At 40.6% G+C, this 26,868-nt stretch overlaps 1 protein-coding gene across 1 annotated transcript; it reads left to right on the forward strand.

Moving 5' to 3' along the window:
- Positions 1–21,538: 21,538 nt before the first annotated feature.
- Positions 21,539–22,618, forward strand: LOC309978644 (putative MAGE domain-containing protein MAGEA13P; the record flags this gene model as incomplete). Its single annotated transcript, XM_082865149.1, is given in 5 exon segments — positions 21,539–21,644; positions 21,647–21,723; positions 21,725–22,139; positions 22,142–22,539; positions 22,541–22,618. Coding segments are annotated over 5 exon segments (1,074 nt in total).
- Positions 22,619–26,868: the final 4,250 nt, after the last annotated feature.

Consider the following 26,868-nt stretch of genomic DNA (forward strand, 5'->3'; position numbering starts at 1 on the left):
GTGGTTGAGAGTCCACCTGCCGATGCAGGGGACGCGGGTTCATGTCCCGGTCTGGGAAGATCCCACATGCCGCGGAGCGGCTGGGCCCGTGAGCCATGGCCGCTGAGCCTGCGCGTCCGGAGCCTGTGCTCCGCAACGGGAGAGGCCACAACAGTGAGAGGCCCGAGTACCGCAAAAAAAAAAAAAAAAAAAAAAGAGCAAGTGGAAAAATGCAAGCCTCTTGAGGGCTACGTTTGGAATTGGCTCACTGTTACTTCCAGCTTATTCTACAGTCCAAGGCAAATCACACAGTCCTACTCAAGTTTGAGTTTGGGAGGACACTGCTGCACCATAGACATATGGAAGGATGAGGAATTTGAAGCAAATAATACAATCTACAACGTAACTTTAGAAATAACTGACTATTAAAATTCCGAAATCATTATGAATCTGTCAGGATTATTCAAACCCATACTTGAGAGTCTCACCCTCAGGCCCTCTCAAAATGGCCTCCAAAACTGCCAACTCAGTATGAGAGCCAGAGACTACTGAGTGTCTTAGTATCTGTGCCTTTGTTCTGCTTTCTGCAGTTTAAGTAAATACATGCATTTCTAGTACAGGGCTACACTGGTGTGCTGACCTTATACAGTGTGCCCTGAACTACAGACATCTATCTAAATGATGCTTTGGAATATCACAACTAATATATTCAATTTGATAAGAAAAACGAATGGCTTTGTGCTTTTGAAACTGTGCTCTAAGCATTTGTTAGCCCTTTGTACACTGCTCCCTCTGTTATCCGCCTCTAATGGATATATGTTTCAACACTCCCTAAGCCTCTTGTGTTGAGGAGACTCTGAGTAGGATGTTCAGCAGTTGGCATATGATTCCTAGTTGGCAAGATTACAAATAATCACTAAATGGTAGAAAAAGATCTCAGTGTGTCACAAAAAGAGAAAAAAAAATTGACATGTAATTAGACTGTATTCACTTAGTAAATTATATTGGGAGCAAAGGAAAATTGCATTTTGAACAAATATATCAAGAAGCTAGTATTTTACTCTAATTCGTAGTTTGACTATGGGTTTCAATCCAACTGTGACTAGGAAATTATTTCACCCAGTGAACTCTGAATATAGGAAAAAATGAAAAACAGGAATCAATTTATGTAAACTTGAAATTTCTTACAAATATTCTTCTGTTATTAAACCAAAAAATAACCTAACATTATTTCATAATCTGAAACGCCATAAGAAGTCACACGACACTCAGATAATACCATGTCTACAGAATGTTGTGAAACTTAGGAGAATCATAAGTTTAGTTATAGTCAGATATATGTTTGGATAAGAACAAACAATTGGCTCAGTACAAATCCTCATCTATTCACAGATCTGTTGATTCACTAGGGAACTGGTCATAGTTCCTTTTGAATAATTCATTTTAACAACTGCTTATTGGGTCCTCATCAGGTGCAACACCCGTGATAAGTGTTGTGCACATCATCCAGACATGTCTTTGGAAGACTCAAGTCCAAAAAGGGAGAGAGACACTTAGAGAAATACTAATGAAAGAACTAACATTTATTGAGTGATTACTGGGCACTGTGTTATGGTAATTATGTCATTTAATCCTCACCACCCTCCTATGACAGAGGTATTATCATTATTCCCATTTTACAGATGAGGGAACAGAGGTCCCTTAAAATGATTAATTAACTGTTGCATCGTTTCACAGCTAGTAAATAAGGCAGAGCTTCAATTTGAACACAGTTCTTTTGGACTCAGTAGTAATCACCATGGTCTAATAGGTGATAAGTGCTCCTCAAAGAAAAGTGATACATTAAATATTATGGAAGGGAGCCAGAAAGGGGTGGGGTGTGGTGAGGAATGGAATTCTAGGCAGAGAGATACATGAGCAAAGCTAAAGCTCTACAGATGATATTCAGGCAATGGCAAGGAATTCTGGCATGGCTGGTGTGTTCAGGGTGTGAAGGGGAGGGAAAATGCAGGGAAAGGAGCCTGGAATAGAAGTTTGGGGTGAATTTGTCCCAGGTTTTGAATGCTTTACATAGGAAATTGGGCTTTATTTTTTAAAGCAGTGGGCTGACATAGAAAGTGTTTTAGAAAGGGGGTGATGAGTTTTAAATTATGAGATCTCTGTGCTTACCTAAGTGGTGCTGCCATGTGCTATCATTCAGAAAACTGCAAGTTTCCATTACTATGGCATGCTGGCCCCAGGGTGGATGGGGAAGAAAGTCAGCTTGAGAAGCCCAGGCTTGGGCCAATTTCAGTACTAAATATATAGTGAAACTATCACATCAGTGCTATATTAGTCTCCATATGTAGATATTTGTAAAAGCTGGGCCATTTGAAAGTTATTTCTCAAATGGATAAAATTGATAGTAAACATTCAGAAATCACACTTTTGGGAAATGCATGAGTTATAAAGTGAAAGAAATATACCATCTATATAGAGGTGACTTCCAAAATGAATTGTTTAGTGAGGTGATGAGATATCACATTAGGACTAAAAATAACCTTTTCTATTCCATTGAAGTTCTTGTTTGTTTTGTTACTTCCAGAACTCCCATCCTGACTCCCTCATAGTCCTAGCTCAATGTTTTGCACATACTGATCTCTCTGCCTGAAAAACCTTTTCCCTGTCTCTTTTCTTGATTCAGTCTTAATGGTCATGCAAAACTTGGGTTGGTCATCACCACCTGCTACCCTAGCATGTTTTCCCTACTCCATTCTTAATTAGGTGTACATGTTGTGAGCAACCAAAGCCTCTTGTTCTCACTTCCAGCTTCTCTTATAGTCCCTCTTATACTGGATTGCAGTATTCTGTTTACTTTTCCATGTCCCAATGACTGTGAGCTCCATGAATTAAAGGATAGGTCCCCGTCTTTTGTATTATTTTTCCACGTAACTACATATGCAATAAAAGTATGTTGACTGTGACTTCAAATTATATTACAAAGTGATCATAATCAAAACAGTATGGTACTGGCATAAAAACAGACATATAGACCAATGGAACAGAATAGAGAACCCAGAAATAAACCCATGCATTTACGGTCAATTGATATTCACCACAGGACAGTAGAACTGAGTTCTTTATATATATATATATATATATATATATATATATATATATACATACTTTTAAAATATTGGGGTTTCCCTGGTGGTCCAGTGGCTAAGACTCCACACTCCCAATTCAGGAGGCCTGGGTTTGATCCCTGGTCAGGGAACTAGATTCCGCATGCCACAACAAAAGATCATGCCACAACTAAAGATCCCGTGTGCCGCAACTAAGACCCAGTGCAGCCAAATAAATAAATTTAAATATATATATATATATATATATATCTTGTTATATAGAATAGCATGATGAATAAAGTAAAGAAATTAAAGGCCCTTTCCTACCAACAAAACACGAAGAAACAGGAGATTACATTTTCATATGATGTACTGAGTTGACTTACTTTATGTAATAGTTTTAAAGTTTTTTGCATTAGCTATCTCTTCAAAAAGACATTATCAACATAGCTTCCCTTCATATTGTATTAGTGTTCTCTTAAAATCCAAGCATTTCTTTTTAAGACATCCTCAAGGATGAACATGGTTTAATTACAAGGAGAGAAGCCAACAGAAATACTTTTGGCACTGAAAGTTTGCACTCTGCCAGAGTATAATTTATTCCTGGATTCACATAGTTAAGAGTATATATATTCTCTTCACAGAGCACATTGTTTACTACATCCCCGTAAAGATGAAGGGAAGAAAGGTTAAATAACACACAAAGCCCATGCTTTTCATATTTTGCAGAAGAAATGAGCATTCATCCATTCATTCATTCAACTAACCTTTGACTACCTTACAAATGCCACAGTTGTGGGTTGGATTCCCTAGGGAGCCAGTTCTGAATTGGACGTCAATGTGCAGGATGTTTACTAAGGAGTGCCTTTGAGATAAACACCTATGGAAGGGAGAAGAAAGGAAACAGGAGTGGGCAGTGGGAGATCTCAAATTATGATGCAGCCCAATGATAGCCTTGTCCAACCCCACAGGGATCTCTGAAGCTATAGTTGCCCTTCAGAATTGCCATCCTCAAGAATGGATATCACCAGGCCTGTATATTTCTAAATCAATTACTCACTGTGTCTCTACCTTGGGGGGGGATGTGACCTTGAACAAAGCAGCTCTGTGTAGCTGAGATGTTTCCTGAAGGGGCTGACAACTGAAGGCTTTCTGCTGAGAGTACTCCCAACAGCTAGGGGAATAAGTCCTTCACTGAAGGGGGATCTGGGTGGCATGTCATCTTGTCTACCATAGCTATGCACTATACCAGGAAACACGAAAATAGGTACAACTCTTACCCTTGGAAAGGTCAAAGTCTGGTAGGGTAGGTTGTCTTGGAAACACACAAACAAATATAGTATTTTATTTGTTTTGTGGTTATGGTATTTAAGACATTGTTACAAACACTTCACATATATTATCTCTTTTAATCCCCACCAGGACCCAGCGTGGGTGATACTATTAATACAATAAGTCCCTTATATACGGACCTTCAAGTTGCAAACTTTCAAAGATGCAAACGTGCGTTCGCATGTCCAATCACGTAAGTTAGTTCATGTGTCAGGTGTACATTGTCACGTGCGTGCATCCTCTACAAGTGGTTGTGCTTTTGTGTACTTTACTTTTGTGTGAAAAGTATTATAAACCTAGTACAGTACCGTACTACATAGCCGATTGTGTTAGTTGGGTACCTAGGCTAACTTTTCTGGACTTGCAAACAAATTGGAAGTATGAACTCGCTCTTGGAATGGAACTTATTCATATGTAGGGGACTTACTGTATCTCCATTTAACAGAAGAGGAAAAAGAACCTATGGTAAAATGACTGGCCCAAGGTCTAATGGTAAGTGGCTGATGGACACAGGATTCAAACCTTTTCAGTTTGATTTAAGTCTGATAAGTGATAAAACAGTGGGTACCGTAGAAACAGACACAAAAAACAGAATCAACTTTGTTCGCATAACTCTGTTTCAAAGAGCAGAATCATTTCTAAAGAGATAAATTAGGAGTTGGGATTAATATATACACACTACTATATATAAAATAGGTAAACAACAAGGGCCTACTGTATAGCACAGGGAACTATACTCAATATCTTGTAATAACCTATAAGGGAAAAGAATCTGAAAATGAGTGTGTGTGTATGTGTATATATATATATATATATGTGTGTGTGTGCATATATATATATATATATATATATATATATATATATATATATATCCGAATCACTTTGCTGTACACTTGAAACTAACACAACATTGTAAATTAACTATACTTCGATTAAAAGATTAAAAAGAATAAAAAATAAAATGCAATGGAGACAATGTCAGTTCTTTGTTTCAGAGCCTCCAATGACTACTCATTGCCTTTTTAGGACAAAGCCAAACTCATCAGCATGTGGTTTTCCAATGCACTTTATGAGGTAGCCATTCTAGTTCTTCACCCTTATCTTTTATTAATTGCTATGGCCTCTCGCATCCCTCACCCCCTCATTCACCCACACTGTCAGATCGAAAAACTTGAAGTTTCATTACCAAGTAAGGTCATGTTCTCTTAAACTTATGAGCCTTTGCACACACAGCTCCCTCTTCCAGGAATGATTTTACCAGGATGATCCATGATCATCCAACCAATTCCTATATGTTCCTGAAGGCTCATTTCAAGTGCTACCGCCTCTCTGAAGCCTCCCTCAAGTTTCCCAGGTAAAATAAATAATTTCCTCCTCTTCATGCCCCACTGTAGCTCGTGCATAATTTTACTGTAGTTCCATCACACTGTTTTATAATTATTTATATGCATTGCTACTTCTTTCACCTGAAAACAAGGATTGTGTTTTACTTATCTTCAGATTTCGAGGTTCTAGCTGTTTGTGGCACGAAGTAGGAGATGGATATATTTTTTGAATGAATGGACAATCAGCCTTGTGGCATCTGCCTCTTAATAACGCTTCTGAATCTCTGATATCCTCTTCATTTCCACAAGTACTGACTAGCTCAATACCTCATCATTTCAGACCCAGACTATGCCAGCAGCCTCCTAGGTAGTCTTCTTGCCTGTAATCGTACTCCTTCCTCTCCCTGCTCAGGCTATCTTCTGCATGACTAGCAGAGTGATTTGTCTGAAACATAAACGGGATTACACCGATCCCTAGTTAAACGCTTTCCGTGGATCCCAATGATACATAAGATAAATTTTGTATTTTACGTTGCTTATATTTTCTGCTAGTTATTTGTCCCCTGCTGATCTCTGTAGCCTCATCTCTCATTACTCCCCTATATTCAGAGCCAGAATGATAAAAAGTGGTACTCCCCAGATGGCTACTAATTTGGCACCCAATCAAGGCGATATTCTTTTTCTTTTAAATTTATTTATTTATTTTTTGGCTGCATTGGGTTCATTGCTGCGCGCAGGCTTTCTCTAGTTGTGGCGAGCGAGGGCTACTCTTCATTGCGGCGCACGGGCTTCTCATTGCGGTGGCTTCTCTTGTTGTGCAGCACGGACTCTAGGCGCATGGGCTTCAGTAGTTGTGGCACGCAGGCTCAGTAGTTATGGCTCACAGGCTCTAGAGCACAGGCTCAGTAGTTGTGGCTTATGGGCTTAGTTGCTTCACGGCATGTGGGATCTTCCCAGGCCAGGGCTCGAACCCGTGTCCCCTGCATTGGCAGGCGGATTCTTAACCACTGCGCCACCAGAGAAGTCCCAAGGCGATATTCTTTAAACACATACTTCTTCAGCCTCATTTTTTCAAGTGAAGATGGAAAGATATGAATTTTCTAATAATAAAATTTGATGCTTCTTTACGTTTAAGGTAAAGGATTTATGACATTAATTTATTCCATACAATTTCCAAATCCTGACAACCCCTTGGGAGCATGGTGAACCATTTAAAATGTAGCTACTAGATGACATTTCTTATTCCAAATAACTAGTCCTATACTTTGCTGCGGAATTTAGGTACTGTCCTCTGACTGGTCTTGGGTTTGGTTGTGCCACCTGCCTGTAGTTGGAACCTGCAACTTGCACGTGTGTGTTGCAACAACCGTTCAACCATGAGAAGTCAGCACCACTAGGAGTATTTTTATTTCTACTTGAGGTACTGAATATTTCAGTCAAAAGCTGTCCGATTTCTGTTTTGCCAGTTATATAATGATTGGTAGATAGAAGCATGAATTAACTGGTTTCATTTACTATTTAACACTTTAATGTTTTAGCGCCCAGAATAGATTGACATCCTGTGCAGCCGCCTGTCTGCCCTCCTCCTAAATCTGATTCTGTCTCTACTCACCTTGCTTAACCAAACCATACATCTGCAAGGACCCGTGATTGCCTAGAAAACTCCAATTCATCTTTTTTATTCTCAACCTAAGGGCCGCCATCTCTATGAAACCTTCCCAAATTCCCCAGAAAACTTAAGTTTCCTTTGTCTGTTATATATTTATATTGTTATGTACTTTAGTCGATCACTTATCACACAGTATTTTTACTGCTGCTGGTTTATATGTTTGTCTTTTCTGCTAGGGCAAAAAATATCTTAATCAAATACAAAGAACAGGGTTTCCCTGGTGGTGCAGTGGTTAAGAATCCGCCTGCCAATGCAGGGGACACGGGTTTGAGCCCTGGTCCGGGAAGATCCCACATGTCGCGGAGTTACTAAACCCATCCGCCACAACTACAGAGCCTGTGCTCTAGAGCCCGTGAACCACAACTACTGAAGCCCGCATGCCTGAGCTCCGCAACAAGAGAAGCCACCGCAATGAGAAGCCCGCGCACCGCAACTAAGAGTAGCCCCGGCTCACCACAACTAGAGAAAGCGGCGCACAGAAACAAAGACCCAATGCAGCCAAAAATAAATAATAAATAAATAAATTTATAAAGAAACATACAAAGAACACACTCATTTTTCTTAAGGTATATTTATTGTGAGTTTGATGAAAAAAGAGAAGGATGTCTGAAATTAGGCTGATACAAGACAACCGTAAGTATCAACATCCTGAATAATCTCACACAGGGCAGAAGTATGATCGTGTTGTAGGGTAGGTTAGGCAGGCTAAATTAATTTGATTATCAAATTCCTTTTTGCACAGACCACCCATTGCCATCTCTCATGACACTAGCATCAGATTAGTTTGGGAAGTGCTACACTCCACCATGACAGCAAATGTCACCCACGTAGAAATCTTATCTGTGTTTACAGAGGAAATGTATCAAAACAAAACTTGCATTATTTTTACCCACTCATTGTCACTCATCAGTTTTATTTTTTAAAAAATGGATCATGTGGCTCAGAGCTCCTATGAGCCAGTTCACATTGTTTGTTGTTAACTTACCATTCCATTACAGAGGTATCAAATGGAATGATTCCGTGCCAGGGGCACTGACATTTTGCTTCTGACTGGCTCTGGATAGGAAAATGTTCCTCTCTACCTTAGAAATACTATCCAAGTGTAATTATACATGAACAAAAAAATCTGCCAGTGATCTCACACCAATTTTAGAAACACCAGTGTGAGTCTTCTTACACTAATCAGACTTCGTATGTAAAAGTCTTGATTACAAACTCTTCAGAAAAAAATACAGTATTCACTATTACACACAGCTAAGCCATTTACTCACAATTCCTCGATCATTGTTCTACTTTATATGACCATTTGGTATTTAATTGCTCACCTTATTGGAGAACCCAGCCCACATTGTCTGCAAGAGTATAAAGGCAAAGGAAGTTGGAGATATTAACTACCTAGTGGGGACGTTTTTTATATTTCCATATAGGTATAATTTAAGATGGTTGCATTTTTCTCGCAACCTCAAAATAAATGTAACCCATACTAACTGTATTTTATTATAGGCAAGTGACATTACAGTTCCATCTGCTATTTAAAGTAAATGTATTCGAATAAAAGTTTCAGTTTGGCATAGTAGTTAAAAGCATGGACTCTAGAACCACACCATGTGGGCCCCATCCCTTACTAGCCATGTGACATGGAACAAGTAACATATTCTCCCTGTGCCTTAGATTTCTCAACAACAGAATAAAGGTAGTACTAGTCCTTGTCTCACAGAATTTTAGGTGGATTTAATGAACTAACACTTATAAAGCACTTAGAATAGTAACTGAAACATTAGTAACGCTATATAACTGGTAGCAGATGTATTACCTGCAAGCCTTCGCCATGCCTTTAATATGCTTACGTTCCTTGTGAATCCATGGGAGTCTAGCTGTTAAGAAATGGACTAGCATCCTATTTATTCAGCACTGCACTAGAGTTCCTAGCACTGTAAATAAGAAAGGATTCAGCTACACTGCTGAAAGTGGTTTCAGTATACAAAAATTCATTTTATTTCTACACACTAGGAATGAAGAGTTATAAATGCAATCGAAATGTCTAAATGTCATTTATACTAGCAACAAAAATACTAGATACCTAGAAATAATCCAGTGAAAGTTGTGCAAGACCATTATATACAAAATCATAAAATTTTAATTGAAAGTTATCTTAAAAATCTAAATAAATGGAGAACAGTGGTCAGGGGAAGACTCAAAAGAGTGATGATATCAATTCTTGCCAAATTAATCTATAAATTCAATGTAATTCCAATTAGGAGAGTAAGTTGTGGGTTAGACTCCCAGGGCTCAAATTCCAATGCAGCCACTTACTACAGGGGTCCCCAACCCCCAGGCGCATGGACCACTATCAGTCCGAAGCCTGTTAGGAACCAGGCCTCACAGCAGGAGGTGAGCGGCAGGCGAAATGTCACCTGCCGCTCCCCATCACTCGCATTACTGCCTGAACCATCTCTCGCATTACCACCTAAACCATCCCCCCCAACCCCGCCCATCCGTGGAAAAATTGTCTTCCACGAAACCAGTCCCTGGTGCCAAAAAGTTGGGGACCGCTGACTTACTATATGACCTTGGGCAGGTTACTTCACCATTCTGTACTTCAGTTATGTTGTCAGATGAACACAGATAATGTACTCTTTTCCTTTTGGGTTTTTGTGAAGAATAAATAAAATAAATATAAAGTGCTTAAAATATTCCTGGCACGTAGTCAGGTCCTCTAAAAATGTTGCATATTGTTGATGTTATATTGAGAACTGCAGGTCCATAAAGAAAAGAAACAAACAACCTAATAGAAAATAGGCAAGCAAATGAAAAATACTTTACAGAATAAGAAATAAAACTGTCCAAAATGCATTTAAAACAATCTTTACTAATAATTGTAAAAGGCAAATTAAAACTCTAAATACTTCTTCAGTCATATTGGCAAAGATTAAAATGTGTTGGCAAGAATGTAAGAGAAACAAGTGTTTTTGAACACTGTGAGAATATAAATTGGCACCATTTTATAGGAAAATATAACAGTAACTAACAAATTATAAAGTGTACATACATTTTAAAAAATTATGTGCATACATTTTTGATTGAGCAATTCCATTTATGAGACTTATCCTACAAAAACTGTCATGTAAGTACACTAAGATGGAAGGATGTTTATTGTCGTATTGTTTGTAATACAAGAACCTGGAAAAATCCTAAGGATCCATATTATTCAGTCAATGAAAATAAAGTGATAGAAAGTATACATTAACATGGAAAAATGTCCAAGATCTAATGTTAAGTGCAGAAAAGTGAGTCCAACAAGGTAACATAATTTAAAATTTTTCACATAAATGTTAGTATGCACATAAAAATCCTCTGGAAGGATGTACAGAAATTGTTCACAGTGGTAAACTTTGAGGATGTGAGTGGAAAGGGAATGTATGTGACTTTTATTTTCTATTTGAAGCATGTCTCAATTGTCTAAAAATATTACAAGGTGAGAGCATCATTTTTATAGTAAATAGATTTAATTCTTCTAAGCTTTATTTAATTAACATGGTTCCCACTGTTAAGCATGTTTCTTAGCTTGATATAACTATGTTAAACTATTTATCTTAAATTATTTGAAGAAGTACTAAAGACTTCCCCAATTCAGTAGGATAGAGTGTTTAGTTTTTAAACTTATGAAAACTTTGTGTTTTTTTGTTTTGTTTTGTATTTTTTACATCTTTATTGGAGTATAATTGCTTTACAATGGTGTGTTAGTTTCTGCTTTATAACAAAGTGAATCAGTTATACATATACATATGTTCCCATATCTCTTCCCTCTTGCGTCTCCCTCCCTCCCACCCTCCCTATCCCACCCCTCCAGGCGGTCACAAAGCACCGAGCTGATCTCCCTGTGCTATGCGGCTGCTTCCCACTAGCTATCTACCTTATGTTTGGTAGTGTATATATGTCCATGCCCCTCTCTCGCTTTGTCACAGCTTACCCTTCCCCCTCCCCATATCCTCAACTTTGGAATGATGATTCATGAATGTTTTAATTCTACCTTTTCAGGTACATGCTAAAACTGATTATATATTTCACCAGAGCCAAATAGCAAATGTTTTAGTTCTCTGAATGTTTCAACACTTTTTGTCAGTTCCCTATATATCCCTCCCCAAGACAATGAAGAACCATGCCCTTGGACTTTCTTTAGTCACCAAGGAATTTCCCCAGCGATAGTAACTCTGCAGTGGCTTGGACATTAAAAAGCACCACTCTTGATACCTTGGGATGGGGGTGTAAGGAGACCCTGGAAGACAACATGCTCTAATTGCATAAAGGGAGCATTTATTTTTAGCACTTCTAAAGACCCTTCCCAAAATGACCTTCCACTTTTCCTCATCTCCCCACCATCAGTCCTGACAGCCGACATGCCAGAGAGGGTATTTCCTCCAAGACTTTAACCACAGCCACTACATTCGGTGGTTCATTCTGTTCTTTTTCTCCCACCCTTCACCATGCATGACCTATTATTTTGGATGTCTTACCTAAAATCCCTCCAACATAATGTGACTACATTTAATATGTAAGTCTCAGTGGATATGTGAATCGTCTCAGTTCCTTCCTACGAATTTCCCTTGTATGCCTTGAAGATCATTCACTTCTTGGCTACCACCAGGTAACTTCTCCATTCTTCCTCATTTTCACAATGTCCACATAGCTCTTCTCAGTTCTCTGTTTCTAGCCTGAGATCACTGCCTTCATTCTGTCAAGACTTTAGTGAATTAAACTTGCCCTACCTACTGAGTATCCTACTCTTGTTTTAAATCTGAGGGGTTATGTTCAACTCAGAAAGTGTATTACCCAGGCTTAGGTTTTTTCAGTGTAGATGGTGAGGAGGCAAATATTCACATGCTGAAAGTTGTTCTGGGTGTTTGCATTCAGGAAACCACCATCTAAACTGATGTGCACTCCCAGAGCAGGGAAGAGTTGTTCAACTTCATACTGAAGGTTCTGTCAAGTGCAACATGAGGGGGAAAAAGGCCTCCAGATCACAAAGGGAGATGTAAAAATGTCTTTATTCAGACTCTAAAATAGTGTATGTAGAATACTCTATCAATCTTAAAAAAAAACTTCAAAAACTAATATTTGGATTTAGCAAGGTTGCAGTATACAAACTCTATACACACACAAAATATTTTATTTTTACATATTAGCAATGAACAACTGCAAACTAAAATGAAAAAGAGTGTATTTTAAAATAGCATCAGAAAATATGAAATACATAGGGATAAATCTGACCAAAGTTGTAGAAAAACCATACACAAAAAACTAAAAGTTACTGCAGATATAAACTAAAGAAGACCTAAGTAAATGATAATATGAGGGGTAAAACATCTTATCTATAGAGAAAGAGGTTTTAGTACGTTGAATTGTGGTCCCCAAAAAGATATGTATAAGTCCTAACCCCCAGTAGCTGTGAATGTGACTTTTTTTGAAAAAATGTTCTTTGCAAATGTAATTAAGTGAAGAATCTGAAGATGAGATCATCCTGGGTTATCTAGATGGGCCCTAAATCTAATGACAAATATTTTTGTAAGAAAAAGATGAGACACAGAATACCTCAGATAATACCATGTCTACAGAATGCTGTGAAACCTAAGAGAATCATAAGCTTAGTTATAGTCAGATATATGTTTGGATAAGAACAAACAATTGGCTCAGCACATATTCTCATCTATTCACAAATCTGTTGATCCACTAGGGAACTGGCCATAGCTCCTTTTGAATAATTCATTTTAACAACTGCTTATTGGGTCCTCATTAGGTACAACACCCATAAGTGTTGTGTGCATCATCCAGACATGGCTTTGGAAGACTCAGTCCAAAAAGGGAGAGAGACCCTTAAAGAAATACTAATGAAAGAACTAACATTTATTGAGTCATTACTGGGCACTGTGTTATGGTAATTATGTCTGTCCTGCAAAACAAGGACTGGAACCACCAGAAGATGGAATAAACAAGGAAGCATTCTGCACTAGAGCCTTGGGAAAGAGAGCAGTCCTGCCAGCACCTTGATTTCAAACTTCAGGCCTCCAGAATTGTGAAAGAGTAAATTTATTTTAAGGCACCCAGTTTGTGGTAATTTGGCAGCTCTAGGAAACGAATATACAGATGCAAGAATTACACTGGACATCTCATCAGAAACTATGGAGGAAAGAGTGAAAAGTGAAATATTTTAAAGTATTGAAAGAAAAAAAAACCCATCAACATAGTATTCTGTATCCAGCAAAATTGTTCTTCAAAAGTGAAGAGAAGTTGCTGGGTGAGGCGGGGATTCTGGTGCCAGGAGCCCAGTTAGAAGAAATGATACATTTCCTCACTGCCTTCCTGTTCTCTTTGTGAACAACATGTGTTTTCCAAGAAGTTAAGTGAAACTAAGAATCCAGTTGGTGGCCACTGAACAGAGCGAAGCCGTGTGGATGAAAGGCTCTTGCAGCTGCAGCCAGGAGTCAGTGCTGTGCCTCTGAGGTGGGAGAGCCAACTTCAGGACACTGGTCCACAAGAGACCTCCCAGCTCCACGTAATATCAAACAGCGAAAATCTCCCAGAGATCTCCATCTCAACACCAACACCCAGCTTCACTCAATGACCAGCAAGCTACAGTGCTGGACACCCTATGCCAAACAACTAGAAAGACAGGAACACAACCACACCCATTAGCAGAGAGGCTGCCTAAAATCATAATGAGTCCACAGACACCCCAAAACACACCACTAGACGTGGACCTGCCCACCAGAAAGACAAGATCCAGCCTCATCCATCATAACACAGGCACTAGTCCCCTCCACCAGGAAGCCTACACAACCCACTGAATCAACTTTAGCCACTGGGGGCAGACACCAAAAACAACGGGAAATACGAACCTGCAGCCTGCAAAAAGGAGAACCCAAACACAGTAAGATAAGCAAAATGAGAAGACAGAAAAACACACAGCAGATGAAGGAGCAAGATAAAAACCCATTAGACCTAACAAATAAAGGGGAAATAGGCAGACTACCTGAAAAAGAATTCAGAATAATGATAATAAAGATGATCCAAAATCTTGGAAATAGAATAGAGAAAATGCAAGAAACATTTAACAAGGACCTAGAAGAACTAAAGATGAAACAAGCAACGATGAACAACACAATAAATGAAATTAAAAATACTCCAGAAGGGATCAATAGCAGAATAACTGAGGCAGAAGAACGGATAAGTGACCTGGAAGACAAAATAATGGAAATAACTACTGCAGAGCAGAATAAAGAAAAAAGAATGAAAAGAACTGAGGACAGTCTCAGAGACCTCTGGGACAACATTAAACGCACCAACATTCGAATTATAGGGGTTCCAGAAGAAGAAGAGAAACAGAAAGGGACTGAGAAAATATTTGAAGAGATTATAGTTGAAAACTTCCCTAATATGAGAAAGGAAATAGTTGATCAAGTCCAGGAAGCACAGAGAGTCCTATACAGGATAAATCCAAGGAGAAACATGCCAAGACACATATTAATCAAATGTAAAAAATTAAATACAAAGAAAACATATTAAAAGCAGCAAGGGAAAAACAACAAATAACACACAAGGGAATCCCCATAAGGTTAACAGCTGATCTTTCAGCAGAAACTCTGCAAGCCAGAAGGGAGTGGCAAGACATATTTAAAGTGATGAAGGAGAAAAACCTACAACCAAGAGTACTCTACCCAGCAAGGATCTCATTCAGATTTGATGGAGAAATTAAAACCTTTACAGACAAGCAAAAGCTGAGAGAGTTCAGCACCACCAAACCAGCTTTACAACAAATGCTAAAGGATCTTCTCTAGGCAAGAAACACAAGAGAAAGAAAAGACCTATAATAACAAACCCAAAACAATTAAGAAAATGGTAATAGGAACATACATATTGATAATTACCTTAAATGTAAATGGATTAAATGCTCCCACCAAAAGACACAGACTGGCTGAATGGATACAAAAACAAGACCCATATATATGCTGTCTACAAGAGACCCACTTCAGACCTAGGGACACATACAGACTGAAAGTGAGGGGATGGAAAAAGATATTCCATGCAAATGGAAACCAAAAGAAAGCTGGAGTAGCAATCCTCATATCAGACAAAATAGACTTTAAAATAAAGACTGTTACAAGAGACGAAGAAGGACACTACATAATGATCAAGGGATCAATCCAAGAAGAAGATATAACAATTGTAAATATTTATGCAACCAACATAGGAGCCCCTCAATACATAAGGCAAATACTAGCAGCCATAAAAGGGGAAATCAACAGTAACACATTCATAGTAGGGGACTTTAACACCCCACTTTCACCCATGGACAGATCATCCAAAATGAAAATAAATAAGGAAACACAAGCTTTAAATGATACATTAAACAAGGTGGACTTAATTGATATTTATAGGACATTCCATCCAAAAACGACAGAATAGACATTTTTCTCAAGTGCTCAAGGAACATTCTCCAGGATAGAACATAGCTTGGGTCACAAATCAAGCCTTGATAAATTTAAGAAAATTGAAATTGTATCAAGTATCTTTTCCGACAACAGTGCTATGAGACTAGATATCAATTACAGGAAAAAATCTGTAAAAAATACAAACACATTGAGGCTAAACAGTACACTACTTAATAACCAGGAGATCACTGAATAAATCAAAGAGGAAATCAAAAACTACCTAGAAAAAGGTGACAATGAAAACACGACGACCCAAAACCTATGGGATGCAGCAAAACCAGTTCTAAGAGGTAAGTTTATAGCAATACAATCCTACCTTAAGAAACAAGAAACATCTCAAATAAGCAACCTAACCTTACACCTAAAGCAATTAGAGAAAGAAGAACAAAAAAACCCCCAAAGTTAGCAGAAGGAAAGAAATCATAAAGATCAGATCAGAAATAAATGAAGGAAATGATAGCAAAGATCAATAAAACTAAAAGCTGGTTCTTTGAGAAGATAAACAAGATTGATAAACCATTAGCCAGACTCATGAAGAACAAAAGGGAGAAGACTCAAATCAATTTGAATTAGAAATGAAAAAGGAGAAGTAACAACTGACACGGCAGAGATACAAAGGATCATGAGAGATTACTACAAGCAACTCTATGCCAATAAAATGGACAATCTGGAAGAAATGGACAAATTCTTAGAAATACACAACCTGCCGAGACTGAAGCAGGAAGAAATAGAAAATATGAACAGACCAATCACAAGCACTGAAATTGAAACTGTGACTAAAAATCTTCCAACAAACAAAAGCCCAGGACCAGACGGCTTCACAGGCAAATTCTATGAAACATTTAGAGAAGAGCTAACACCTATCCTTCTCAAACTCTTCCAAAATATAGCAGAGGGAGGAACACTCCCAAACTCATTCCACGAGGCCACCATCACTCTGATACCAAAACCAGACGAAGATGTCACAAAGACAACTACAGGCCAATATCACTGATGAACATAGATGCAAAAATCCTCAACAAAATACTAGCAAACAGAATCCAACAGCACATTAAAAGGATCATACACCATGATCAAGTGGGGTTTATCCCAGGAATGCAAGGATTCTTCAATATATGCAAATCAAGCAATGTGATACACCATATTAAGAAATTGAAGGAGAAAAACCAAATGATCATCTCAATCGATGCAGAGAAAGCTTTCAACAAAATTCAACACCCATTTATGATAAAAGCCCTGCAGAAAGTAGGCATAGAGGGAACTTTCCTCAGCATAATAAAGGCCATATATGACAAACCCACAGCCAACATCGTCCTCAGTGGTGAAAAACTGAAACCATTTCCACTAAGATCAGGAACAAGACAAGGTTTCCCACTCTCACCACTATTATTCAACATAGTTTTGGAAGTTTTAGCCGCAGCAATCAGAGAAGAAAAAGAAATAAAAGGAATCCAAATCGGAAGAGAAGAAGTAAAGCTGTCACTGTTTGTAGATGACATGATACTATACATAGAGAATCCTAAAGATGCAACCAGAAAACTACTAGAACTAATCAATGAATTTGGTAAAGTAGCAGGATACAAAATTAATGCACAGAAATTTCTGGCATTCCTATACACTAATGATGAAAAATCCGAAAGTGAAATTAAGAAAACACTCCCATTTACCACTGCAACAAAAAGAATAAAATATCTAGGAATAAACCTACCTAAGGAGACAAAAGACCTGTATGCAGAAAACTATAAGACACTGAGGAAAGAAATTAAAGATGACACAAACAGATGGAGAGATATACCATGTTCTTGGATTGGAAGAATCAACATTGTGAAAATGACTCTACTACCCAAAGCAATCTACAGATTCAATGCAATCCCTATCAAACTACCACTGGCATTTTTCACAGAACTAGAACAAAAAATCCCACAATTTGTATGGAAACACAAAAGACCCCGAATAGCCAAATCAATCTTGAGAACGAAAAATGGAGCTGGAGGAATCAGGCTCCCTGACTTCAGACTATACTACAAAGCTACAGTAATCAAGACAGTATGGTACTGGCCCAAAACAGAAATATAGAGCAATGGAACAGGATAGAAAGCCCAGAGATAAACCCACGCACATATGGTCACCGTATCTTTGATAAAGGAGGCAAGAATATACAGTGGAGAAAAGACAGCCTCTTCAATAAGTGGTTCTGTGATAACTGGACAGGTACATGTAAAAGTATGAAAGTAGAACACTCCCTAACACCATACACAAAAATAAACTCAAAATGGATTAAAGACCAAAATGTAAGGTCAGACACTATCCAACTCTTAGAGGAAAACATAGGCAGAACACTCCATGACATAAATCACAGCAAGATCCTTTTTGACCCACCTCCTAGAGAAATGGAAATAAACACAAAAATAAACAAATGGGACCTAATGAAACTTAAAAGCTTTTGCACAGCAAAGGAAACCATAAACCAGACCAAAAGACAACCCTCAGAATGGGAGAAAATATTTGCAAATGAAGCAACTGACAAAGGATTAATCTCCAAAATTTACAAGCAGCTCATGCAGCTCAATATCAGAAAAACAAACAACCCAATCCAAAAATAGGCAGAAGCCCTAAATCGACATTTCTCCAAAGAAGATACACAGACTGCAAACAAACACATGAAAGAATGCTCAACATCATTAATCATTAGAGAAATGCAAATCAAAACTACAATGAGATATCATCTCACACCAGTCAGAATGGCCATCATCAAAAAATCTACAAACAATAAATGCTGGAGAGGGTGTGGAGAGAAGGGAACCCTCTTGCCCTGTTGGTGGGAATGTAAATTGGTACAGCCACTATGGAGAACAGTATGGAGGTTCCTTAAAACACTAAAAATAGAACTACCATACGACCCAGCAATCCCACTACTGGGCATATACCCTGAGAAAACCATAATTCAAAAAGAGTCATGTACCAAAATGTTCATTGCAGCTCTATTTACCATAGCCAGGACATGGAAGCAACCTAAGTGGCCATCAACAGATGAATGGATAAAGAAGATGTGGCAATATATGCAATGGAATATTACTCACCCATAAAAAGAAATGAAATTGAGTTATTTGTAGTGAGGTGGATGGACCTAGAGTCTGTCATACAGAGTGAGGTAAGTCAGAAAGAGAAAAACAAATACCGTATGCTAACACATATATATGGAATCTAAGAAAAAAAGTCATGAAGAACCTAGGGGCAAGAAGGGAATAAAGACAGAGACCTACTAGAGAATGGACTTGAGGATACTGGGATGGGGAAGGGTAAGCTGTGACAAATCGAGAGAGTTGCATGGACATATATACACTACCAAACGTAAAACAGATAGCTAGTGGGAAGCAGCTGCATAGCACACGGAGATCAGCTCTGTGCTTTGTGACCACCTAGAGGGGTGGGATAGGGAGGGTGGGAGGGAGGGAGATGCAAGAGGGAAGAGGTGTGGGAACATATGTATATGTATAACTGATTCACTTTGTTATAAAGCAGAAACTAACACACCATTGTAAAGCAATTATACTCCAATAAAGATGTTAAAAAAAAAAAGACACAGGTAGTCAAGGTGATAGAATACAATATCTAATCACATTTTGTCTAATGGATGAAGGAATTCATTTTAAATATAAAGATTCAGATAGGCTAAAAGTAAAGCTATGGAAAAAATATTCCACATTAACAATAATCAAAAGAAAGCCGTTGTAGCTATATTAATTTCACAGAAGCAGACTTTAGGACAAGGGAAATCATCAGGGATTCAGAGGGGCACAACATAATGAAAAAGAAGTCAGTTCTCCAAGAAGATATAGAAATGTTAAATGCATATGCAACTAAAAACAAAGTGTCAGAATATGTGAAGCAAAATCTGATAGAGATGAAAGGAGGAATAGACAAATCCTCTGTTACATTTGAAGACTTCAATACCACTCTGTCGGTAATTGATAGATCAAACACGCAGAAAATCAGTAGGTGACCTGAACAGCACTATCAGTCAACTTGATCTACTTGACATTTATAAAATACTCCATCCAACAATAGAGTACATATTACTCTCAAGTGACATAAAGCATTTATCAAGATAGGACAAATTCAAAGCCATTAAACATACCTAAAAGAATAGAAATTATACAAAGTTTGTTCACAAACCACAATGGAATTAAACTGAAAATCAGTAACAAGAAGGTAGTTAGAGTACCCCCGAAATATTTGGAAATGAAATAACATACTTCTGTATAATTTGTAGGTTAATGAAAAACCCCAAAGAGAGATTGAAAATATATTTTTTAATCTAAATGAAAATGTGTTTAACAAAATTGTAAAGAAAGAAAAATAGAGTAAAAAATCAGTGAAATTGAAAACAGGAAAACAATAGAGAAAATCAAGGAAACCCAAAGTCGGTTCTTTGGAAAGATCAATAAAATTAATAAGCTTCTAGTTAGGCTAACCAAGACAGACAGAAGACAGAATTACAAATATCAGAAATATCAAGTATTACACATATCGGGTCAGCTGAGGGGGAAGGACCCACTCCCACCTGCTGGTCTCGCGGAGCCTCAGTGCGCCAGAGGGATGACTCTCAGGCTGTGCCAGGAGTGAAGTGGAAGGTGGAGGGCGGGGCGGACCCCCTGCTGAAGCACAGATGGGGCCCGGCGCCTCTCTGCCCCTGCTGTCGGCCATGAGAGGACACAGGGAGTGGTGGTTGAGTGTGGCGCCCCTTCGCTTCCTCCTCCGCTATCTCAGGGAAGTGAGGCCTTGGTTTAAGGAGGGTGACCTCGGGTCAACAGAGGGGGTGTCCCAGGCCTTAAGATAGGGACCGTGATGATCCGTCTATTCCAGGAGAGCAGGGTCCGTGGAGTTCATCCAGCCCTTACTGTCACCCCAGGTAGGCCCTGGGCAGGTGTGGCCAGATGCGATGCCCTCCTCTTGGTCTCGGGAGAGTGAGCTCTTGTTCTGCGAGTTCTGCCTCAGAGCAGCAGAGGGGTGGGGTGCAGGCCTGCCTGGCCAGGAGAAAGCCGAGGACTCCGAGTGGGCACTGATGGGACCATCCACCCCAGGACGGTGCGAGCAACCCAAAGGCCGGCCTTCCCCCTCCCGTCAGCGCTGGGGACTGGGGGCAGGATTTTGATTGCGGTCTGCGGCCTGAGGTGGCCCTCAGTTCCTCTTACAGGGACTCAAGTAACCCCGGGAGCAAGGATCTTGGTCTGAGGCAAGTATCCTCGGGTGAGCAGAGCGGAGGAAGCCCAGGAAGGGCCGGGAGTCAGTCAAGGTGAGGACCCTGAATGTCGACCAGTGGGCCCCCCCACACCAGAGCAGAGGGGACACCACAGTGCCTGAGCTCACACAGCCTGCTGTCTTACCTGGAATCTGCAGGCTGAGCGGGCTGGTGTCACCCTGAGGAGTTTCACAGGTCCTCCCACTGGTCCTTAGGGCACAGACCAGTCAGGAAGACAGCGGACCCCCCAGAGCACTGTCTAAGGGAAGACCTATTAAGATGGCCTTGGTCAGAGCTGACAGGGTCGAGTTTCCCACACTCTTCCTCTCTCCCTCAGACCAATTGGCCGCCATCACCACGCCCTGCCCACACCCCTGCCTGCTGCCCCAGCACGGGTCATCATGCTTCACAGTCGGAAGAGTCAGTGCGACGTGCTTGAAGTAGGCCTTCAGGCCGGAAAAGAGGCTCAGGGCCTGGTGGGCGCACAGGTCCCTGTAGCTGAGGAGGAGGGGCCAGTGCCTCCTCGCTCTGTCCTTTGACCCAGGGCACCGCAGAGGCTGTGCCTGCTGCTGGGACGCGGAGTGTGTCCCCGGAGGTCACAGAGAGCCCGCTCCTCCATGGCCGTCGCAGCCATTCCACTGAGCACGTCAAATGAGGGCTGCAGCAGGCAAGCAGAGGGTGTGAGCACCCCCCAGGCTCCCGGGTTCTTGCTCTGTGACGTGCTAAACAAGAAGGTGGCCAAACTGGTGCAGTTCTTAAGTGTCAAGTATGTAAAACAGGAGCCCATCACAAAGGTAGAAATGCTGAGGAATGTCATCAAAGAGCACAAGGACCACTTCCCTGTGATCTTCAGCAAAGCCTGTGAGTGCATGGAGGTTGTCTTTGGCATTGAAGTGAAGGAAGTGGACCCCACCAGCCACTCCTATGTGCTCGTGAAGACACTAGACCTCACCTACGACGGGATGCTGAGTGCTGACCAGCGCGTGCCCAAGGCCGGCCTCCTGTACTTATCCTGGGTGTGATCTTCATGCAGGGCAACCGCGGCCCTGAGGAGAAAATCTGGGAAGTGCTGAGTGTTATTGGGATGTATGCTGGGCAGGAGGATTTCGTCTACGGGGAGACCAAGAAGCTCATCACCAAAGAGTTGGTGGAGGAGAAGTTCCTGGAGTACCGCCAGGTGCCCGACAGTGATCGCCCACACTGCGAATTCCTGTGGGGTCCAAGGGCCCACGCTGAAAGCAGCAAGACGAAAGTCCTGGAGTTTTTTGCCAAGATCAATGAGACTGACCCCACTGCATTCTCACGCTGGTATGAGGAAGCTTTGAGAGATGAGAAAGAGAGAGCTCAGGCCAGAGCTGCCGCGGGGGCTAATACTTCCGCCATGGCCAGTGGCAGCTGCAGTGTCATGCCCAGCAGCCTCTCCTGCCCTGAGTGAAGTCAGAGGAAGATTCTCCACTCTGTGTTTGAGGTCAAGGTTCTAAATAGTGGAGGGCTGAATTGCAGATTTTATCTTTTTTTTTCCTAAAGGTTTTTAGCTTTAGAGTCTAGGTTCGTGATAACATTGGTCACATATTTACTGCTGTTTGTCAGGCTTTAGAACAAGAATTTTGCTAGTCTGTAACACAAATTGGGAAATCTTTCATCATATTTTGTGATCTGGAACAGGATAACATGGCATTGGAATAGGAATTTCCTTAGAAACACGCAAGGGCCCAGGAATAAAATAGATGGGAGCAAGAAATAGAAGAAAAAAATGTAAAAGATGGTTATCCTAAGAATCCTGTATCCCATTTAGTCTGTTGTTTTGTAAGATTAAAGTTATACACCTCGATGTACTTGACTAATTAAACAAGGTGTGAGAAATTAAATCTTAATAAATGAGAGTCCTGGCTCACTAGCTCATTTATGCTTATAGCTGGGTGTTAGAGGTGAGAGAAAAGCCTAGAATGGAAAACTGGTCCTGGCAGTTTCTCTGGGATCGTGGAGAAGCATAGCCCAGTCTCCACCTGGAGCAGGTGTCCTGCCCTTCTGTCCCCACGCCACTGAACAGTGCACAGACTTGGTGTTCTATACACATCATCTGCAAGGATTTCCTGAGAAAAGGCTGATATTTCTTTGAGGTGGTGCCCAGAGGCTGGCACTTTTTCCCTAGCCTGGGAGAGCCAGAGCCCATGCCACTGAGAGGACATTTTAATTAAGTTATCTTGAGTGCAATTTGGCCAACTCTAAGCAAGGGCTAGAGTTTTGGTGGGGGTGAGATGAATGAAAATAGTTGTTTGGATGGAAAAGCAGCTGAGAGGGGGGAAAGGAGTTAGTCCTTGACTCAAATTCCGGAAGCTTTGAGTTGCATTCAACTGGGGAAGACCTCCCAATATCCAAATTAAAGATTATATCCACTAACAGGGAAAATGTACTGAGTTTTATTTACAAAGCAGCATTTGGGGCTCCCTTGTTTTATGTCCTAGAGTGCTACGTGTTCTCTGAGATGCCATGGAGCGCACACACACACACACACACACACACACACACACACACACACACAATCCCAGGAGAGACTGATAGAGTCTGGGGTCAAAATCATATTAGAATTACTGCTATTATTAAAGATGCGTTAAATGCCAGGCCATGTGCTTGACTTACATTATATGCTGTACATTCCAGAAGTCCCACAAGTCAGGGCTTATTAGACCCACTTCACAAATGAAGAAACTAAGGCTCATATTGGCCACTTAGCCATGGACCCAGTATCACATGTCCAGTAAGTGACAGAGCTGGGACTGGATCCCTGGTCTGAATTCATCGAGGTCCAGGCTGTCCCCACTAGTCCCAGCCTGAGGCCGACCTTTTGTCTCTTAGTTCGTTTCCCTCCCCAGTACTGCATCGTGGCAACAAAAAGAAGGGCCCTGTGTCCAGTGTGCTAAAAGCAGGCCTAAGGAAGGAAGGAGACGGTGAGAAACTGGCCTTGGGGATTGTCTGTGGGCTTTATTTACCTCTGGGCCTCCTGCCCGGGTCCCAGGGCTTCCTGGCAATTCTGTCCGGGCCTGGCACTTTCCTGCACTATGCACCCTTCCACTGGTCTTCCTTCACGTGCCCTCCTGTCCAGCTCTGGATCCTGGCCTGCTGGCCGGCTTATCACTTCCTCTTCTCTGAAGACTGGACCCTGCTCCCAGTGGAACAGCCCCAAATACTGTGTCCACGTTATTTTAGTATGTCTCCCATTTTCTCATTAAGTTAAACAGAAAATTAACTTAATCCCTCACCCATATGAAGCTGGATTTATGCAGTGATGTCCTGAGAGAAGGGATTCCTCTGGGCATGACTTAAAGTTCTGAAATGTCAGCAGGACCTTTCTCCTTTACTTTGAGAAGCAAGGATTTGGCCAGAATGACCAGGAGCCAGGGAAGGATAGTCTCAGTGAGTGAGGGTCACTGAGAGCATCCTGGCGAGAGCGATCGCCAGGGCCCACGAGAGAGCACGTACAAAACCGAGTCCAGAGAGCCCCAGGCAGGCTGGCGGTCAGGGCTCTCTGAGCCCAGAGTTCAGGGCCCAGAAGGAGAGATGGTGGGGAACCTGGGCGGGTGGTACTGGACGCCTTACAAGAATAGGCTGGGGAATCTCGGCATCCTCATGACCAGCTGGAAGTCCCAGTGTGGTCTGAGTGGGTAGGTCATTGGAGGAGTGGACCAGCCACATGCCAGACACCACCCGCTGCCTTAGAGTCGCCCCTGTGTCCTGTCAGGAAGAGCACAGCTGCTCCCCTGCATCATTTGGGTGAGCTACATTTCTTGACACCTCTAGTGGTCCAGTGCTCCCTTGCCAGTGTCCCCGCGCTGGGAGCTGTCTTGATGCCTGCTGGAGGCTGGGATGTGCCCCTGTGCGCAGTGGACCCCTCCGTAGCAGCTGGGCTATGTGAGTGAGTGGGGTGGTGACCGACGTCTGCCAGGTGAGACAGGCCAGGGGCACCAATGAAGAGTGGAAGGCAGTGCGCAGCCACAAGGAGGGGGCAATTGGAGGGGCGATCCCTGGGACTAATCACCTCAGAGACTCTGCAGCAAAAGGGCTGGGTGTGAACGTGCACTGAAAAATGATCCAGGTGTTGTCCCCAGCTCAGGCTGCCTCCCACGGATTCTGAGCTCTTGGGACACTAGAGGGCGGGTGTCCTGTGGCTCTGACTGCCGGTCTATGTTGCCACCAGATTCTGTCTGGGATTGAGGATTGGCCTGCATTATCTTCCCAGGCAGTAAACTGGGATATCGTAGGAGTTTACTCATTTGCTTTCCATTTCTTAGAGATCAGTGTCCTTCATGGCCTGATGTCCAATCAGTTAAAACTTGTTTCATATATTTCATCTGGATTTTTAGGTATATCAGGTTCAGTTCCTCTTACTCCATTATGGCCAGAAGCAGAAGTCCTATAATGCAAATTAAAACCAGGATTGAAAGACTATGGGACACATTTATGTTAATATAGACATACTTACATACAGCTAGGAGAATATACAGAAAATGTCAACAATGTATTTCTCTGCTAGTGGATATATAATTGATTTCTTTATTTTCTTATTCACGGTTTTAAAATTTTCCAAACATTTTGGAAACACATATGAATTACCTTTATAAATATTTTAAAATGTGATTTTGACTGCCAGAAATAAATACACATCCTCTAAATGGTTTGTTTGCAAAAAATTGATCAACCTCTTGCTGGATTCTACCCAGCTTCTGGCATGCCTACTGCTTGTCTGACTAGAAAGAAAAAGAAATGCAATCCAATTAGTAAGCTATGTGTAGCCATCCAACTTCCCTCATACTTTCAAAGACAGTGCTGCACAGATAAGAATCCATCTCCTTTTTAAAGCCCTCTCTCCAGAAAAAGTATATTTACATCTAAATCATATTCTCCATGATATGATTAGATCCAACATTCATACGAAGGACAGCACACAGGCAATTTGGGGAGAAGGAATTATAATGATCACGTTCATTACTATGAGTGTTGTTTATATGTCTCTTCTCAGAGCGCATAATAAATAAATCATGTTATTTTAAAAATACGTTCTTCCGTCATTACTGCATTAATTCCAAGTTGTGCCTGAAAATGAACTTTTATTTTCTTATGACTGACGCAACATTTTCATTAGAATGTTCATCATTTTCTTTCATAGACTATTATCAACACACAGTTTCTCAACACATGGTTATCTTTCACAAAGTAAATATCATGTAAAAAGTGCTATAATTGATCATTTTGACAGTGTTCTCTACTGTATACGTTATGTGCTTTGTTGTTAGCTGTATTTCACATACTCATTTTCTACACTCAACAATTCCACTATTTTAATGGTTTCATTCACACACTGCCCTAACAGAGCCATTAATGCTTATGGATGTGATTCAATATTATTTATACCTTAGGATATTCTCATCACTGTATTGTTTGTTCCTTGTTCTTTACTTTTCTTTCTTTTTCTCTTTCTTTCTTTTTATTAGAACAACCACATAGCCGCTTTCTTCATGTGAACAATTTCTCTTTATTAGACCATGGCCAACTTTCTGGAACTAATCAATCCCTGAGTTTTACCAAATGATTTTGATCCAAATGTGTTTCTATGGATTTTTCAGTTGTAAAATATATACACATTATTTATTTCTTTGCAATGGAATAATCTTACAATACTTTTATTTTTCCATTTTTACAACATAGGTTCACATTCTCCAAAAAAAGGATGCAA

The sequence above is a fragment of the Leucopleurus acutus genome (genome assembly GCF_964270905.1).
Source record: "Leucopleurus acutus genome assembly, chromosome: X".
NCBI classification, from domain to species: domain Eukaryota; kingdom Metazoa; phylum Chordata; class Mammalia; order Artiodactyla; family Delphinidae; genus Leucopleurus; species Leucopleurus acutus.